At 49.4% G+C, this 19,189-nt stretch overlaps 3 protein-coding genes across 17 annotated transcripts in view; 2 read left to right on the top strand and 1 right to left on the bottom strand.

Moving 5' to 3' along the window:
• Positions 1 to 490: 490 nt before the first annotated feature.
• Positions 491 to 8,906, bottom strand: ING1 (inhibitor of growth family member 1). Of its 5 annotated transcripts, none has more exons than XM_009192236.3 (2): positions 8,542 to 8,906; positions 491 to 2,330 (listed from the first exon to the last, which is right to left on the bottom strand). In XM_009192236.3, the coding sequence occupies exon 2, from the start codon at positions 2,257 to 2,259 to the stop codon at positions 1,627 to 1,629; it is 633 nt and encodes a 210-aa protein (XP_009190500.1). In that variant the 5' UTR covers positions 2,260 to 2,330; positions 8,542 to 8,906; the 3' UTR covers positions 491 to 1,626. The 5 variants fall into 5 exon arrangements, with proteins under 5 accessions (XP_009190500.1, XP_031511520.1, XP_003914129.1 ...); XM_031655660.1 differs by lacking the exon at positions 8,542 to 8,906 and adding an exon at positions 7,234 to 8,240; XM_003914080.4 differs by lacking the exon at positions 8,542 to 8,906 and adding an exon at positions 5,519 to 6,898.
• Positions 8,057 to 10,896, top strand: LOC103879476. Its single transcript, XM_009192239.2, has one exon. The coding sequence runs from the start codon at positions 8,479 to 8,481 to the stop codon at positions 9,073 to 9,075; it is 597 nt and encodes a 198-aa protein (XP_009190503.2). The 5' UTR covers positions 8,057 to 8,478; the 3' UTR covers positions 9,076 to 10,896.
• The window catches only part of CARS2 (cysteinyl-tRNA synthetase 2, mitochondrial), a 62,155-nt gene continuing 51,198 nt past the window's right edge, over positions 8,233 to 19,189 (top strand). For 5 of the 11 annotated variants that reach the window (XR_002518544.2, XM_003914079.3, XM_021929773.2 and 2 more), the window contains exons 1-2: positions 15,346 to 15,653; positions 15,930 to 15,980. Coding sequence is in view for 5 of the 11 variants with exons in the window: in XM_003914079.3 (XP_003914128.1) it covers positions 15,433 to 15,653; positions 15,930 to 15,980 (272 nt within the window). In the remaining 6 variants the exon portion in view is untranslated. Of the gene's footprint in view, positions 8,384 to 9,087; positions 9,533 to 11,910; positions 11,962 to 13,977; positions 14,186 to 15,345; positions 15,654 to 15,929; positions 15,981 to 19,189 lie in introns of those variants that run through there. The other 6 variants (XM_031655659.1, XM_021929779.2, XM_031655657.1 and 3 more) reach the window with 6 other exon arrangements.

The following is a 19,189-nucleotide window of genomic DNA, read 5'->3' as shown; positions in this document are numbered from 1 at the left end:
CATGGTGGCTCACACCTGTAATCTCAGCACTTTGAAAGGCCGAGGCGAGTGGATCACCTGAGGTTGGGAGTTCGAGACCAGCCATGACCACCATGGAGAAACCGTGTCTCTACTAAAAATACAAAATTAGCCGGGCGTAGTGGCAGGTGCCTGTAATCCCAGCTACTCAGGAGGCTGAGGCAAGAGAATCGCTTGAACCTGGGAGGCGGAGGTTGCAGTGAGCCAAGATCGCGCTATTGCACTCCAACCTGGAACAAGAGCGAAACTCCGTCTCAAAAAAATAAAAAACAAATGAAAACTCCACTGACCCTTTCAATATGTGGGCAGATCAATGTTAGATGCCAGTTTAAATCAGAGGTCAGCAAACTCTTTCTGCAGAGGGCCTGAAAATAGTTTTGGCTTGTCAACTCAAAAGGTCTCAGTTGCAACTAATGAACTCTGCCATTTTGCAAAAGCATCCACAGACAATACATACGCACATAAGCACGGCTCTGTTCCACTGAAACTTTATTTATGGACACTAGAATTTAAACTCCATATAATGTTCAAACAGGTGGTGGACTGGACTTGACAAGTGGGCAGTAATTTCCTGACCCAGGGTCTGAATACAGATTCTGTTTTGACACGTATTTATTTGCTGGCAATTAGGTAACTTCATTATTAATAATAAGTGAGAACAATAATACAAAATTTACTTAAGGCTTCGTCTAAACTGCTGGTGTATAAATTTTTAAGACAAATTTTAAAAGTTACTTATGTCAAAATTAAATATACTACTAGAGGAACAAACTGGCCAAGTTTCATTTATTTCTTCACGTAACATTTTTACAGCTCACATACAGCAGGAAGCACACCTTTGCACATAATTGTGACATTAGCTTCACAACAGCATCTGCTGACTGCACTTCCAATCATAATATAGCAAGTGCAAGTTCACTTAGAAATGTACATTTATACACCTGATATAAATTAAAGATGGCTACACTATGATTCGTGATAGCAAAAGCATGACTTGAGGTTCCTTGACTAGACCGCTTGTTTAAGAGAAGTGTACCCAAGCATTTTAAAATGGCCATTTGGGGAACAGGCCAAAATATAAAATATCTATCATGTAAAATTTAACCATTTACCTTTTTAAAAAATAATCTTCAAACCTGAAACCTTTGTTACTGAATTGTTATATGGATATACATCATGGCAGCAAGAACCACATTTACTATAGGCTGTATTTTTGGCGACTGGCCAATTAAAAAATTTGTTCATAAAGTAATATTACTTTTATTAAAATAAAAAAGCTGAATGAAGTATTTTCCTTCCACATTTAATGTGTTAGGTTGAGTTTAGTCCCCCTCCTCCCACAAGAAATCAGTCTGAGACTTAAGTGTTGAATCAAACCTATATTTGTAGTTTCTAAAATGCTGATCCACAGACCACTTTCTTGTTACACGTGTACCAGTGAAAACAAAAGGCAAACAGAATCACTGCCATCCCTATGAAAGGAATGGTTCCTTTTCTAACATTCTTTAAAAATATACATTTTACACTCCCTGCACCTCAACAAAGGCGGCAATGTAATAAATACACGGTTTATTTTGTCCTCCTCACTACCAGGCGCCTGTCCACGAACTACCTGTTGTAAGCCCTCTCTTTTTTGGATTTCTCCAGGGCTTTGTCCATGGTCTTCTCGTTCTCCCCCCGGCACTTGGGACAGTACCACTTGCCCTTGGGTTTATGATTGAGCCCCACGCACGAGAAGTGGAACCACTCGATGGGACACTCGTCGTTGTCACAGCCGATCATCTCCCCGTAGGAGACCTGGTTGCACAGACAGTACGTGGGTTCGTTGGGGTCGATGGGGAGGTCGGCAGGGGACGCCTCCCGCTCCGCCTTGGCCTTGGAGCGCTTCTTCTTCTTGGAGGTCTTGGCCTTCTTCTCCTTGGGTGTGCCCGAGGCGCCGTCCTCGTGGTCGTGGTTGCTGGACGCGTTCTCGCGGTTCTCGTTGTTGCGCTGCCGCCGCGAGCGCTTACTGTTGGGCTTCTCAGCCTGCGCTGCCGCCTCGCCTTTGGGCCTGTCCGCACCAGCCTTGCCGCTGTTGCCCGCTGTGTCGCCCAGCTCCTGCTGCGCCTCGAACAGCTCCACGTGGCTGTCCACCTGCCGCGTGCGGTTCTCCACCAGCTCCACCATCTGGCTCACGATCTGGATCTTCTCATCGCCCAGCTCCTGGCTGCGGATCAGCGCACGTTGCACACAGTGCAGCATCCGCCGCTTCTGCGCCCCGTCCGTCTCGCGGCTAAAGCGCTCGTAGCACTCGTCCAGCTCCTTCAAGATCTCTGGGGGCAAGAAGGACAGGCATCACTCGCGAGCAGGACATCGGGACAACCCACACGGCCCCGGACCCGGGTCTACGGAGAGGGCTGGCAGGGGGCCCAGGGGCCAGCGCACGGCTTGCCCAGCCCACCAGCCACAGGCCCTCCAGGGCCTCCCTGTTCCTGTGCCCTGGAACTAAATGCAAATGCCAGAACAGCTCCCACAGGAAGAGGAGCCGCTCCAGCCATCCCAGAGAGAACCACAGAACAGTTCCCACGCACGGGTGACAATGCCCGAAGCCATTAAGAGGAAACATTTAAATGAGGTGCAGTGCTCGGGACCCAACCTGTATTAATACTTTCTATTAATGATTATGTCCTATACTGCCATCATTTTTACTCAAATGTTTCTATTTGAATACAATTATTAATATACATATAACATTATATATAAACATGGTATTTATTACATTATACACAAGATACAAATGATAAAATATAAATTATTTGAATATTTCAAATAAAAAAGGTCTCTATTTTAACATACCAACATCTAGAATATCCTGTTAAATTAGAGAACGTGTATAAATTTATATAATAGCTCTCTATGATTTAAAGAACCGGGTTAACAGCAAAGGCCCAGGCTACTTTGTGTTAGGTCCTCAGTTTCAGTCCCCACATTTATTCTAGCATGTTATTCCTCTGTATTAGTGAAAGCAAGAACAGTTCTGCCACAATAATCCAGAAAAACCTAGCTTTGCTTTATTATTATTATGACTGTTATTATTATTTTAGGGGCAAGGTCTGTCTCTGTCGCCCAGGCTGGAGTGCAGTGGTGTAATCTCGGCTCACTGCAGCCTGGACCTCCCAGGCTCAAGTGACCCTCCCACCTCAGCCTCCTGAGTAGCTAGGACTACAGGAGCACAACTGTGATGGGTCATTATTATTATTTTTTAACTGCAGTGAATGTACTAGCCTTGCTTTAAAACAAAGCTGGTAGATTTTACTTTTGCATCTACTGCTTAAACAAAAACATCTTCACATCTATTAAAGTCAATGGACTTTAAAATGCCATCAAAAAGAAAAGAAAACCTCTTCAGTATTTAAATATAAACCTTGGGCATGTTAGAGGACAGTGCATATGATTTTAAAGTGTAATTAGGCAATTTCTCAAGAAACAAAAGCTGTTAAAAAAATCTAGTTGAAATAAGGGCAGTAAACAGTCTTGCCAAAAGGCTACTCACAAAGAAATTCCAGAGTTCTTTTTCCTCAAACAATAACCATTAAATTAAACAGTACCAGATTATTCTCCTAAAACCTTTTTGCAGTCTCTTTAAACAAGACAACAATACTACTTTTTTTGTTGAGACGGAGTTTTGCTCCTGTTGCCCAGGCTGGAGTGCAATGGCGCGATCTCGGCTCACTGCAACCTTGGCCTCCCAGGTTCAAGCGATTCTCCTGCCTCAGCCTCCCGAGTAGCTGGGATTACAGGCATGCAACACCACGCCCAGCTAATTTTGTATTTTCAGTAGAGACAGGGTTTTCTCCATGTTGGTCAGGCTGGTCTCCCAACTCTCGACCTCGTGATCCGCCTGCCTCAGCCTCGGAAAGTGCTGGGATTACAGGAGTGAGCCACCGTGCCAGGCCAACAATACTACTTGTAAACTAGGAAGTGTATGGGGAGGGGCTGGGAGTGGGAGGGATTGTCTAAAATGGTACCCCCTCCCTTTCCAGATCTTATCTCCAAATAGTTACAAGATATATACCTAACACTAGAGTAAACATAAGAAGTTAGGCCAACGCTGAGGCTTCTCTAAATGGTATTATTTTCCAGAGTATATTCTCAAACTAAAGACAGCTCTGAAGACATTTCCTAGAGGAACAATGCAGGCTGCCTGCCACCAGGAGGAATGCCCTAGTCTCATATAGTCACTAATTATAAAAATAAATAGCTGTGTTCAACGTATCCAAGTAATACCAATTTATCCAACTTGTTTATCATAGATGTTAAAATATGAGTGTGTACCATTTATTTTTAAATGGATTTAGGCTTATAAAATGGTATCACTTCTTTTCATCAGTAATCAAAGTTCTAAAGACAGTATTGTCATTTGATGGAAAAGAAAACTATCATATAAATTTAAAATTTAATAACATAGAGGTTATTTTGCATCACAAGCAAGCTTCCATCCAGACGAAGCCTAATTTGTGGGGAAGAGAAACAGATATCCCATTGCAAAATTACCAAGAAGTATTTCTGTTACCTAATATTTCTTTGATACCCCAAACAAAGTATTTTATCAACAAAACCACTAAGTACAAATATTTATAGACAGGAACACCACCACTGCGAAATAGGAAGCCATCCTTCCAGACACTCTGCTCCTTGAATGCCAGCAACTCAGCTTCAGACACACTGCTACCTTTCTTCCAAACATACTCCACACCAACATTACCATGGAAAGCAGCAACACATGGAATTTACAGATTAAATGAGATTGTAGCAACATTTAAATTGGTTTGTCCAATTATTTTAAATGTATTTTAATTTTACGTAAGGGTTGCCCTGAAATTCTTTATGAAGCGGACTTCCCAGGGGGTGGGTAGGTATTTTTATAATAATGTTTGAAAAATAATTCAAGCAATCTCAAACACCATTTTAAATCGATAAACTAATTATAATCCATGTTTACGAATTAACAGACAACCGATGCCTACTAAGCAAAAGACGTCTGACTTCCTGCAGAGTAAGTCTGTGCAAACAAGCTTCGTCTTTCAGAACTACGCGGCAGAGCTCAGCATTTACAGCGAAGTCCAAGGAGCTGTGACCCTCGCGACAGATTCTCGCGCTTCTCAGCGCTCCCAGTTGCACGGCTCCAGTACTCCCGCAGGGGCGGGACTGTGATCTTTCCTGAAGCCAAAAAGTTCATCATCCTAGGTGAACCTGAAGCAAGCAGCAAGCCAGGCTCTCCCCAGCAACGACAGGAGAACAAAGTGGCTCCGTGAACTTTGCTGTCTTGACGGCTGGGACCTTGCACCCCGCCTCGCGCTTTTTTCCATCGTCGAACGATCAGAGTGGTCTCAGCCCCTGCCTCCCTTCTGTCCGGAGCCCCAGGGTCACTCCACGGAGCCCGCCCGCCCCGAGGACAGCACCTTCCAGGAAAGTTCCCGCGCCGAGGGTCCCGCTCGTGGACGCAGCCCCAGTCACTCACGTTTCCCCGGCCACGCGCGGCCCCTCCCTCGGGTCAGCAAAGATGCGGCCTGGGACTGTCTGCAGGCCGGTCTCGCGGGTCGCGGGAGGCGGCCCGAACTGCAGCCCCGGCCCCGAGCCCCCAGCCCTGGGGTCCCCGCTACTGCCATAGCTCCGCGCCCAAAAGTGGCAGTGCTGAGTGGGGAGAGGGGCCTGGGCGACACCAGCCGGCCCTCCAGCCAATGGGGAGGAGGCCAGCGGGAGACTCGCCGCGCCCCCCGAGAGCCGCCGCATATGGGAATCGCCGATTTGGAGGGCGGAGGCCAGGAGGAGAACCAACCACACCGCAAGGCGGAAGAGCACAGCCCGCCCCAGCAGCGACAAGGCCCAATCCGAGGCTGGAGGCCGAGCGACCCGAAGACGTTCAAATCAACCACACTCCACCCCGCTCCTCCCCGAAAAAGAAAAAAGAAGACAGCGGAAACACAGACCCATGCCAGTTATTGCGCTACACCCGCCTTCATCCGCCTCAGCGACCAATCGTTCCGCAGGGGAATCATAAGGACATTCCACGAAGGACGTCACAGCCAACCACCGGAAGGCTGAGGCGGGACGTTCCACAATATGCTAATGAGATTCCTATAAAAGAAGCTGCGAAGCTACGTCTTGGATAGAGCGCGCAGGGGCGCCTTCCCGGTAGGGGTATCTGGTGTTTTCGGGGATGGCGATGGATTTTTTTCGCCCCCACTTCACTCTTCCGTTTCCCTACTGCGTAGCTTTGTAAACATTAGTAAACTCGGAGTGGTGATCCACATTCAAAACAGAGCCCCCAAAGCCTTGACTGACCTCGCAGAAAACTTTCCCCAACAGCCAACAATTCCCGGCGGACACGAACTCGCCACCTCTCTCTGACACCCTGGGCGGCCAGGTCTGCAGAGAACGACCCACAGGTCCTCTCATCTGCCACAATCCTCTCCAAGCCAGCGATCTGCCCGCGCCCCCCCGAGCGCAGCGCTGCGCAGATGGGCGCCTTCCCCGCCTCCGCTCCTCCCCTTCCCTTCCCCACGGCACACAGAGAAAAACCCTCGTCCTCCGCAAACTACAACCGGCGGCGTCGCCCCTCGCAGTCGGCCCTTACTCGGTGTCCAGTGCCAAGTGAGGGCCGGAGGGGACTGGGCGGGGGCGACCGAGCTACCCCGAACGGAGTACTACCCGGTACTTTATGTAACACTCGGATTGGGGACTGGGTGGGGGGCGGCGAAGAAGGGCCGGGGGAGCGGCGTTGCTCCGGACCGAGGCACCGGGTCCGCGGGAACCCCGGCCCACAGCCGCCCTCCTCCTGCAGCCACATCTCGGCGTCCTACAGCCCCAGGCGCCGGCACATCCCTCCATCTCGCGCCGTAATCTGCACCCCCTCCTAGAGGACGCGGCTTGGACCCGCCGCCCCCTCCCCCGCAGCACCCGCCTCATCACTTCACTACAAAGAGCGCTTTGGTCGCGCAGCCTTGCAGCGAGACCTCTCGCGCCTCCTTCCTCCTCCGTGTCCCGGGCTTTGCACACAAGGACCTTGGCGAATCAAAGGCGCTCCAGACCTTTTGTTCCTGCCCCTGCCGAGGGCCGCCGCTGCGGAGCCGGCCGCTTCCTCCGCTCCACGGCAGGACCGGGCCGGCTCCGCGGCGCGCCCGGACCCGCCGGGATGGAGGCGGCCGCCCCCGCCCATCCATCACCCGGCCGTACCTTGGTATTTCGCGTCGATCTCCCGCATCAGCGAGACATTTCTCTGCAAGTCGAAAGGCAGGGACTCGATAGAGTCCAGGTAGTCCTCCACATAGTTCACCAGGTGGAGCTGCTCCCCGTTGGCAGGACTCAACATGGTTCACCCCGGAGGTCCCCGGCGACTCGGCGCGGCTTTCCGCTTCCTCCACCCCCCGCCCCCCTGAAAAAATAGCACTGCAAAATGCAAAGCCCTCGCTCTCCCGGCGCCCCCCGCCGGCTCCTGCTCCGCACCGGCGGCTACATCTGCCGAGCCCGTCCGCCGCCTCCGGGTCCGCGGGTACCCCAGCGCCTGGGGGCGCGGGCCGCGGTGGCGGTGGCTCCCGAGCGCACGCCCCGGCCGGCGGCGCAGGCCCCCTCTCAGGCGGCGGGGCTGGCGCTGGGGGCCGCGCGTACGAGCGCGCACACACCGGCGGGAGAGGGCCCAGCGCCGCGGCCGCCGCCGCCCACCCGCCCACTGGGCTGGGGAGAAGAGAGGAGCGGAGCGGGCAGCAGGAAGGGGCGCGCTCCGCCGGCCGCCGAGCCGCACTTGTCCAACGTGGAAAACCCAAATACCAGTTTCAAACACTTGGGAAACATTCAGCCCCGCTGCGCAGCGCGCATGCGCCTCGGCCCCCTCCCCCGGCGACGGCCCCGCCCCCCGCCGCATTCACGCCCCTCACCGTCCCGGGCCCCGGGGGCTGCGGGCCCGAGGCCGGCCCGCGAGGGGGCGTGGCCTTGCCTGTCACTTCTGCCAGGGGCGAGGGTCGCGGAGGGGACAGCGTCAGGGCCGCTGGGGCGGGGACGGCGGGCGAGGCGCAAACTTTACTAGGAGTTTTTGGCACTTGGAGGCAGAGCCCGTTGGGCGGCGCAGCACGCCCGCCGGGAAACGCAGGGGAGCTGCCTGTTTCGCTGAAAACCCGACCAGGACCTAACGGGCCGCGGGACAGCAGCCTCCGAGACCATGGCACGCAACGACTAACAGAACCCGCTCCTCAGCCCCTGACTCTCTTCGTCCCCGCCCCACAGCGCGGTATAAGTATGGCCCGAAACAGAACTGGCAACCACAGTAGCCAATCCACTTGCCAACCTCACTTTGACAGCCCAATCAAGATGAAGAGGAGGCGGGGAGACCGTGAGTAATGCCCCCCGGACTCTTACTACTAGAAACCAAGTCCTCCGGGAGGCGGAAGGAAGAGGAGGGCCGGGCACGGGCGGAAGTGGCGGCGCATGCGCACTGGCACCCTCTCGGTGTCCTCCGAGCTGAGGCCGCGGAGTGCGCGGGAGACCTACCAATTCCGCGGCGGGACCACCACTCCCAGCAGCCTAGGCGGCTCCCGCGCCTGCGCCATCCGTCACCGCCCTCCCTTTGTGTCGCCTCCCGGTACTCAGTTTGGAACGGCTTGGAGACAAAGGGGCACAAGAGGGAAGCTGCTTCCTAGTGCCGAGCCCCATAAGAGGTGGATAGGCCCGAGGGGCGCCTTCCCTAGCCCTTATCTCTTCCCGCCTTGTGCCACGAACACCGCTCTCGGAGGCTGCTCCCCACATTTGGAAAGGCCGCCAACAGAATGCAGACATCCGGTCGGCCGGCGTCCTGAGGCCATTCGGCTCCCCAACCGCCCCTCCCCGCACCCCGTCCCCATAGCCTCTCTGCCCTCCCGAAGCTCCCGGATTTTGGGCTTTCTGAGAAGCCCGGACGCCACGCGAGCCCGTTGCCTAGGCGACCGACCCCGCGCGCCGCCCCGCCCCCTTCCGGCCAAAGGGCCGGCCCCTCCTGGGCGTGGCCTCGCGTCTTTGTGCGCTGCCCGCCAGCGCTGCGGTGCCTAAGCGGCCTCGGCCTCGGCTTCCGCCTCCGCACGGCTGCAGTCGCCGCGGGTCCACTCCGGGGTGGACCCGAGAGCTGTGCTCGCCACGCTTGGCTGCCTGGTTTTCGCTAGTTTTCTTCCGCTCTGAACCCTGGTCTGTTTGCATTGGGTGTTTTTCACCAAGTCGGAGAACGGTGCCTTGTCAGTTTTCACCTTTCTCACCGGACTTTCTCTTTTGCGGAGAGCCGGGTTGGTGGTGCTGCCTGTGTATTCCACGAACCTAAGTAAGCCCTGTCCCCAGCCCTTGCAGTGTTTCTGTGTCAACTCCACGCCAGCGCGCTTCTCCACTTTTTCTTAGCCTTTTAATTTGGACAGGGTCGGATTTCAGCTTTTATCCACCGGGTTTATCCTGTTGCAAAGCAGAGTGCACAGCTTTAGACACAAAATAACTGCAGTTGAAATGGATACACATTCTCGTGGTAAGATTTGGAAACGTGGTATTTGATGGAACCCTGTTGTGACATCTAAAACTATTTGCATTTTTTAAAAAAAGTATTCTGTGTAATCCAGTAAAAATGTGGATTCGTCCAGTATTTATAGAGTAGATTATTAACTGCAGTGGTGCTCATTCAAGCGCCCTGCAGGGTATTTTGTGCTATGGATGTGAGTACGGCAAAGAGACTGAATTGAGTTGTTTTGTACTAGGAATCGGAGTGTTCACGTTGGCACGTTGCTGCAATGATAAATGGATGGATACTCTTTACACTTTGAAGTGGGTTTAATCTTCACTTTTAAGCCCCTTCATCTCACCTACACATCAGGAGAGCTTTTGCTTTGATATGTGGGGAAATGGCTGTTATTTTACTTACAGATCACGCTATTCTAGTCTTGGCCCAGTTAAAAGCAAATGAGTACTTTCGTTTCTACAAGATTTATTGGCCACTACTTGGTCTGCACTAAAGACTGTAACACTTGGCCGGACGCGGTGGCTCACGCCTGTAATCCTACCAGTTTGGGAGGCCGGGGTGTGGATTACCTGAGCTCAGGAGTTCGGGACCAGCTTGGGCAACATGGCCCTGTCTCTACTAAAAATACAAAAAAATTAGCAGGGCATGGTGGCGCGTGCCTGTAGTCCTAGCTATTCTGGAGGCTGAGACAGGAGAATCACTTGAACCCAGGAGGTGGAGGTGGCAGTGAGCCGAGATTGCGCCACTGCACTTCAGCCTGAGTGACAGAGCAAGACTCATCTCCAGAAAAAAAGAAAAAAAAGACTACGACAAGATAACATTATGTGGAAACAAACATTATGTCGAATAGAGAGTATAGAGGGAGTACAAAGTTGAATAAGGAAAATTACGCCTTTCCCTCTAAAAGCATATAAGTAATTTAAAAGTACAATAGTAAGAAATAGACCGGTTCTTCTATTCCTAGTAATCATTGGCTCTAGAATGAATAGTGTTTATCTGAACTCAAGAATAAAGTTGGAAGTAATTTACCCCTTACAAAGATAAGATGGAGTTTAACCTAGGTTATCGTTTTTTTAAAAAAATCACAATACGGTACAATCTGAATAATGAATTTGTTCCTCTCTTGTTATGTATTCTCTTCACATACATATAAACCAAAAAGGCATCTTATGCATTCAACAAGGAATATTGACGAATGTCTACCATGTGCCAACTACTGGTCCGTGTGCTGGGGATACAGTAGTAAAAAGTTTTTTGGAGCTTTACATTCCATAAAACTTTTAGCCCACCCCTTGGGGTAAAAAGTCAAAAAATATTTTGTCTTCTTTGGAACAAACTTAGAAGACCAAGCAATAAGACATAATTAACTGTGATAACGGATTTTAAATGTCGTTGAAGAAAGGTGCTTAATTTTGAAGATACGTTGTAGAATCTTGTCTGTTTCACTTTTGTTTCCTGTGGAGTATTGCAAAAATGGATGCTAAAACTTTTCTGTAGAACAGACATTTCAAATGGATTTAAAAAATAAACATTTAAAAGTTAAATTTTTTTCTAAAATTATATTTCCAGACTAATTGAAAAAGCTCAAACCTATGAGAGTCAGATATAAGAGATGAACATACAATTCTTTTTCTTTTTTTGAGACGGAGTCTTGCTCTTGTCACCCAGGCTGGAGTGCAGTGGCGTGATCTTGGCTCACTGCAACCTCTGCCTCCCGGGTTCAAGCGATTCTCCTGCCTCAGCCTCCTGAGTAGCTGGGATTACAGGTGCCCGACACCATGCCTAGCTAATTTTTGTATTTTTAGTAGAGATGCAGTTTCGTCATGTTGGCCAGGCTGGTCTCCAACTCCTGACGTCAGGTGATCCACCCACCTTGGCCTCCCAAAGTGCTGGGATTACAGGTGTGAGCCCCCGCGCCTGGCCAAGCATAGAATTCTTTAAGTTTCAAAGTGCTTAAAAAATAAATGCAAACTCATTTATCTTAAACTTGAAAACCCCTAAACCATATGCTACCATAATAAACTCTACTTCAGATTTACAAGATTTTGCCTTGAAATAAAATGTAATACCGAGAACTCGATTTTGTTATTGTTGTCATTAAGGACTAAGAAATGGCATTAATGATATTTTGGAATCATTAACACACTTTCTTGTTCTAAGCTAGATTGGAGAGGGAGGTGACTTCAATTAAACGGATCCTCTTTTTAGGTATATATGGTGTATTAGTCACGGTTCTCTAGAGGGACAGAACTAATAGGATGGAGATATATATATATATGTGTCTATTAAGTACTAACTTACATGATCACAAGGTCCCACAATAGACTGTCCGCAAGCTGAGGAGCAAGGAGAGCCAGTCCGAGTCCCAAAACTGAAGAACATGGAGTCCAATGTTCAAGGACAGGAAGCACCCAGCGCGGGAGAAAGATGTAGGCTGGGAGGTATGGTAATGAAGACCATTAGCAATCTATTTTACTTTACCTTAATATTCAACTTGCAAATATTCAATATGCAAAAAGATCACATTTCTAGCCATCGTTAGGTATTGAGTTATGTTTATCCGTGTTTTGATGATCCCCAAAAGCCTTAAGAAAACAGAATTGGCTGCTGGGCACGGTGGCTCATGCCTATAATCCCAGCACTTTGGGAGGCCAAGGTGGGTGGATCACCTGGGGTCGGGAGTTCGAGACCAGCCTGACCAACATGGAGAAACCCCATCTGTACTAAAAGTACAAAATTAGCTGGGGGTGGTGGCACATGCCTGTAATCCCAGCTACTTGGGAGACTGAGGCAGGAGAATTGCTTGAACCTGGGAGGCGTGAGAGAGAGACAGGAGAATCGCTTGAACCAAGGAGATCACGCCATTGCACTCCAAGAAAAAAAAAAAAAACCACAATTGGCCAGGTGTGGTGGCTTAAGCCGGTAATCCCACCACTTTGGGAGGCTGAGGTGGGTGGATCACTTGAGGTAAGGAGTTCCAGAGTCCCAGACCAGCCTGGCCAACATGGTGAAACCCCGTCTCTACTAAAAATACAAAAATTAGCCGAGTGTGGTGGCACGCCACTGTAATCCCAGCCACTCGGGAGTCTGAGGCGGGAGAATTGTTTGAACCTGGGAGGTGGAGGTTGCAGTGAGCCGAGATCGCGCCACTGCACTCCAGCCTGGGTGACAGAGCGAGACTCCGTCTCAAAAATAGATAGATAAATACATAAAAATAAAAATGCAAAAATTAGCTGGGCAGGGTGGCGCACGCTTGTAATCTCAGCTACTGTGGACGCTGAAGCAAGAGGACTGCTTGAACCAGGAGGCAGACGTTGCAGTGAACCCAGATCAGGCCACTGCACTCCAGCCTTGGTGACAGAGCAAGACTGTCTCAAAAAACAAACAAACAAAAAGGAAAGAAAACATAATAGAATCACTGCCAGTGAGGGGCTAAAAACATTACATGAATTTTATGAAGACAGAAGATACTGTTGTTAATTTAAAAATTATGATGTTCTATGAACAATTGAAATATGCCAGATGTCCAGATTCATGTGCAGATTTGATCTTCAGTGTTACTAAGCTGCTTTCAGAATCTGTGCTCCAGTTATTTCCTTGAATCCATGTGTTCTCACAGATTGCAGCTGAGCTTTTGTTAATTTGCTTTATTTACTGGCACATCTAATATCTGAATCAGCTTTATCAGGTATTTTACTATTCAGATTTCTTCCCACCTGCTCAAGTAATCCCTTGTGTAAGGGATTAATTCATCAACATTCAACAAGCCCTTTTCTTTCTTTTTAAATTTTTTTTCCAGCCACAGCAAAACAAAACAACAACAACAACAAAATAAAACCCAAGTGCTTTTCTGAACTTAGTGCAGGGCACAGTGAGAAGTTCAAAATAATGTACAATTTAAGATACTCGGGGAGATAAATATACACACAGCACTAGAAAGTTACAAAATAACAAAGCAGTAAAGAAGTGATAATATTCAGGAGAATTTAGAGTAGTTAGGTAAGATGAGTGGTTAGCATTGATGTAGACAATATGGTCTCTTAATTCTAACATTTTAACCTTGTTAAATTAGACCATAGATTACATTAGACTACAGTTAGCTTGAAACAGAATTGCAGAGTTGGACTCCAGGATATTGAGAAACTACTTTAGGTACATACTTGTTTGTCTCTACTTAAACCTTTGCTTTTCAATAAAACACCAAAGCAAACTAAAAAAAAACAAAACAACAACAACAATAAAAAGCAGGAACCTCTCCTGTTTTGACAACTGGAAAAGCAAAGGGGACTTTTTCTTTTTTTGAGACATTGTATTGCAAGACACCCATAGAGGCACCTTTTTTTTTTTTTTTTTTTCAGATGGAGTCTCCCTCTGTTGCCCAGGTTAGAGTACAGTGGCGTGATCTCAGCTCACTGCAACCTCCACCTCCCGGCTTCAAGCGATTCTCCTGTCTCAGCCTCCCCAGTAGCTGGGACTACAGGTGCACGCCACCACGCCCGGCTAATTTGTGTGTTGTTAGTAGAGACAGGGGTTTCCCCATATTGGTCAGGCTGGTCTCGAACTCCTGACCTCAGGTGATCCGCCCACCTCAGCCTCCCAAAGTGCTGGGATTACAGGCATGAGCCACTGCGCCGTGCCCAATAGAGGCACATTTGTCAAGATAATGTGAGTAACTTTCAGAATGTTTTTCTCAAGATACCTGATCATGGAACTTTTAACCTTAAGATGAATCACAAACAGACATTTCTGCTATACATCTCTGATGAATGTAGTTTCCTAGCTTTGGTCATTTCATCCAGAGACCCCAGGAGAGTGTTGAAGTGCAGACATGCTATGTGTGGTGGGGGGGATACACGCTGTGTATTGGAGTGCAGGTGTAGTGTGTGTTGGAGTACACACTGTGTATTGGGGTGCACACTGTATTGGGGTGTAGATGTGTGGGGGCCCACACTATATTGAGGTGCACATTGCATTGGGATGCAGATGTGTTTGCTGGGATGCACACGTGCTGTGTTGGGGTGCATACTGTACTGGGGTGCAGACATGGTGTTAGAGTGCACAGTTTATTGGGGGTACACACTGTGTATTGGTGTGTATACTGTACTGGGGTGCAGACATGGTGTGTGCTGGGGTGCACACTGTATTGGAATGCTGACGTGGTGTGTGCTGGGGTGCATCCTGTGTATTGGGGTGCACATTTATTGGGATGCAGACTGTGCTGGGTTGCACACTGTGTATCGGGGTGCACTGTGTTGGGATGCTGACAGTGTGCTGTAGTGCACACTATATTGGGGTGCAGATGTGTGCTGAGGTGCACACTGTATTGGGGTGCAGATGTGTGTGCTGGGGTGCACACTATATTGGGGTGCAGATGTGTGTGCTGGGGTGCACACTGTATTGGGGTGCTCACGTGTGTTATGGGTGGACACTGTGTATTAGCCTGTTGACCTGGGGTGTGATGGGATGCACACGTGCTTCGCTAACAGGCCAGGGCCTGGCAGCAGAAGCTTGCACTGTAAACGCTCCCCTGGCGCCGCGCACACAGGTCCAGGCTGGTACGGAGCGCACACGGACTCCTCGCAGGACCTGGGCTAATAAGGAGAGGAGATCGGCACGGTCCCGCCTCTTCCTACGGCCTCCTGGCGCGGCACCGCCCTCCTCCCTCCACCCCTGGCCTTCCCCGCCCCCACCCCTTCGGGCCCAGGTTCTCCACCCTGGCGGCGGGCGACTCGAGCCAGGCCAGAGGCAGGCGCTACCTGAGGACCGCTTCCGGGAGTGGGCGTGGCCCCAAGGGCGGGGGCGGGGCGGGGCCGTGCTGCTTTTGCGGGGCGGGGCCGTGCTTCTTTTGCGCGCCGGGACGCGTCCCCGGTGTGGCTCCTGTCTCCGCCCAGTCGTAGGCTCTGGCCGCTGACATGCTGAGGACGCGCGGCCGAGGCCTGGGCGCCCCGCTGCTCCAGGCCGCGCTGGGCCTCGGGCCGGCTGGGTGGCACTGGCCTGCGGGCCGGGCGGCGAGCGGGGGACGCGGGCGGGCCTGGCTGCAGCCCACGGGCCGGGAGACGGGCGTTCAGGTGTACAACAGCCTCACTAGAAGGAAGGAACCCCTAATCGTGGCGCATGCCGAAGCCACCTCCTGGTGGGCCGCGCGGGACTGGGGCACGGGCGGGGGCCGAGCGTGGTGGAGACTTCCCACAGCTGAACGGGATCTGGTCTCGGGGAGGGCGTCGTTCTAGAAGCTGGGAATGCGCAGTGCATTTGCAGGTTTGGGTATGAGTTGAGCAAGTATGATAAACCCCGGCTATTCATCCCCCAGAAGTGGTTACTTTAAAAATTATATGATAATTATAACTGAGAATCGAAAGTCTTTTCTTGCAAGTATGTTCCACACGATGGATTTTAACTTTTTTTTCAGGTATAGCTGCGGACCAACTGTATATGATCATGCGCACCTTGGCCATGCTTGGTGAGTTTCCTGGATTTGAATTTTCAAAGGACCATTTATTTTTGAAAGCCTTTTGCTGATTTATTTTATCTCTTAAGTGGCAACTTAGGGATGTAGAATAATTCCTACATTCCAGGCATTGTGGGAGATGTTACAACCTCGTTTGGTTCTTACAGTGATTCTGAGCACTTACGCTCATTTTACAGGTGAGGAAACTCAGGGAGGCAATGTGGAGCGCTGTAAAATGACCCGTTTTGAAACTAGATGTTTTTTGCTGGGTTTGGTGACATCAAGAGGCCTTTGCGGGGTCCCAGGGTCCTGCTGGTCAGTCATTCCTGGGCCCCACCACTTCTTAGCTTTTCAGCACTGGGCAAGCCACTTTATTGCTTTGAGTCCTGGTTTCTTCATCTTTGTGATGGGAATGATAATTTGGATCTTATAACAATTTTAGTAAATAATGCCCATAAAATGCTGCTTAACACAGTACCTCACATGTGAGATGTCACAGGGCTCAATAGTGATTAACTTTCCTAAGAGTACACATTGAGGAGGTATTGGAACTGGGGTGAGGCTTGGTTAACCTGACTGCCAAGTAGTTGCTCTCTTAACCTCTTAACCATAAGATATACTGCCTCCTACATTTGCCAAAATTACCACTTTTCCTAATATTTTGTATATTTACAAATATAGTGTACAAAAATTACATATTGTAGATTTTTTAAAACTTAGTATTGTTCAGTCCTAGATTAAAAGTAAAAAGTTACATTTACTCTGTATACTTTTGTTTTTCTTTTTTTGAGACGGAGTCTCTCTCTGTTGCCCAGGCTGGAGTGCAGTGGTGCAATCTCCGCTCACTGCAGCCTCCCAGGTCCAGTTGCCGCCTCCTGGCAGCAATTCTCTTGCCTCAGCCTCTGGAGTTGCTGGGATTACAGTCATGTACCACCATGTCCAGCTAATTTTTGTGTTTTTAGTAGAGACGGGGTTTCAACATGTCAGCCAGGCTGGTCTTGAACTCCCGACCTCAAATGATTCACGTGCCTTGGCCTCTCAAAGTGTTGGGATTACAGGCATGAACCACCGCGCCCAGCTTACTCTGTGTACTTTATATATATATATATGTGTGTGTGTGTGTGTGTATATATATATATCACAGAGCAAGATCGGAGCCTTTTTTTTGTGTTTTCTTATAACAAAAATAAAATCATCTAAGAGTCATTTTTCCCCTTTACTTTGGGCTAACATACTGTTAATTATCAAAAGCATATTTCGACATCTTTCTTGAATTATAAAATATGTTGGGGAAATGTTAAAAACAAAACCCCCATCCTGGAAAACCTTTCCACAAAGGTAGAAGAGAAAGAAAAGAGAAAGAAAACAGTTCTGTTACTTGAATAAGCCTTAAACCAGAAGGGGATGAGCTAAAATAACTGCAGAGACAGAAAGAAATCTCATCCTTCTATAGAGCTTTGAGGACACAACCTGTCTCAGTCTATGAGTCTGCTATAACAAAATATCCTAAAATGGATGACTTATAAATAATAGAAATTTCTTTCTTTCTGGGGCTGGGAAGTCCAAGATAAAGGCACCAGCAAATTTAGTGTCTGGTGAGGGTCTGCCTGCTGTGTCCTCACATGGTAGAAGGTAGAGGGAATTCTCTGAGGTCTCTTCTGTAAGGGAATTAACCCCTGTCATAAGCTCTCTGCTGCCATGACTTCATCACTCCCATAAGCTCCACCTCCTAAAACCATCACCTTGGGGGTTAGGGTTTCAACCATGAATTTGGAGTGAAGACAAACATTCAGACCACAGCATAACCCATTGCTTCAGCTGAGTTACAGTGTGGAGTCAGATGACAAGGTAGGCCCATCTCCTCCCAGGACACTGGGAAATGGGGCATCATTTTCCTTGATTACATTTCAGAGGTGGGTCCCAGGTTTTGAAATTTTCTTGGGTTGTAAAACTGCCAAGAGGTTTATTTAGCCATTTAAAAGATTGACATGCATTTGAAGAGGACTGAGGAAGAAATCCTAAAAGTTGTTGGGGAGAGAATCTCTTCTCATTTCCAACTAGGATAATCAAGTCTTGCAGTTTTAATTTGTATAATATTTACCTTTATGAATACAGAAATGAATACACGTCTCAAGTGCGCAGCTGAATACCTGTTATAAGCTGTGTCCACACAGGGCCTTCCCAGGGGCTGGTGGGAGCTGGGACTCTCCCCTTGACCACCTTCCTGTCAGCCTGGCCAACCCCTCCAGGCCTTCGCTGGGCTGGCCTGCCCCACCTCCCTCTCCCCGTCTCAGCTCTCCTAGCATTGTACTCCTTCAGTGGTTATTTATGCAACCATCTGACGTCGCTAGCATGATCTAATTATTTCAGCTCCAGCAGGGCAGGAATCCGCATGGTGCCTGCGGCAGAAAGGTAGTATTTGAGCAATGGGTAGGACTCAGTTCACTGGAAAGAGACACCCTGAAAAATAGCCTCCACCATTTCCAGAAGAGGTCAGAGGGATGGAAACCCTGTTTGGGGAAAACAAATAGACCAGTTTGGTGCCAGTGGGGAGGAGCAGGGGAAGGGATGGGGCGTCAGTTGCAGCCAGACTGGGGAGGGTGCTGCGTGGTCTGGCCCAGAGAGTTTGGATTTCACGCCATGGTAGATGGAGTCACCCTGGAGCATTTTGAGGGAAGACTCTTAGCAAATGAATCATTTCAGCAATCACCCAGATGAGCGCACTGGGTTCACCCAGTGGATGGAAAAAACGGGGCAGAAAGAGTCGGGCTAATGGTCTCATGGTTCATGGTGGAGTCACAGAAGCAAGTAGAGGTCTCCTGATGCCATGTTCTTCTGACTCGGCTGCCTGGCACTTGCAAGGGGTGTGTGTGCGTGTTTGTGTATAGAGTGGCCCCTGTGGTCACAGCCTGCCTGCACGTCTCAGGGTCTCAAGTTGCTCATGGCCCTGCATTCTGCCAGCTCTGCCAAGCTGTGGAGCCTCTGCTGTCTCAAAGGGCAGTTCCGGGACTCAGCCTGGGCTCCTCTGGGCCAAGCAAGGGACTTGACTCTTGTTTTCATTTGCTTTAGGTTCCTGTAATTTTTTTCTTGTAAATCTCACATCTTTAAGAGTCTTTCCCAACTTGAGGGGAATGAAGAGCATGGTGATGAGAATGGTAATAATAGCTTGTGCTTTTAGAATTCATGCTGCACAGGCAGTAAGACTGGACAGCAGTCCTGTG

The sequence above is a fragment of the Papio anubis genome, chromosome 15 (genome assembly GCF_008728515.1).
Source record: "Papio anubis isolate 15944 chromosome 15, Panubis1.0, whole genome shotgun sequence".
Lineage (NCBI taxonomy): Eukaryota > Metazoa > Chordata > Mammalia > Primates > Cercopithecidae > Papio > Papio anubis.
The sequence above is the reverse complement of the archived record's forward strand: the minus strand, read 5'-3'. Positions and strand labels throughout refer to the sequence as shown.

What these genes read in the sequence shown, in the direction of transcription:
- ING1 (XM_003914080.4), bottom strand. Translation starts at nt 5,666, where the DNA reads ATGGCAGTAGCGGGGACCCCAGGGCTGGGGGCTCGGGGCCGGGGCTGC. An exon ending in CCGCGCGTGGCCGGGGAAAC is followed by an intron (nt 2,331 to 5,518) that starts GTGAGTGACTGG and finishes TCTTGCCCCCAG; the next exon opens with AGATCTTGAAGGAGCTGGAC.
- LOC103879476 (XM_009192239.2), top strand. Translation starts at nt 8,479, where the DNA reads ATGCGCACTGGCACCCTCTCGGTGTCCTCCGAGCTGAGGCCGCGGAGT.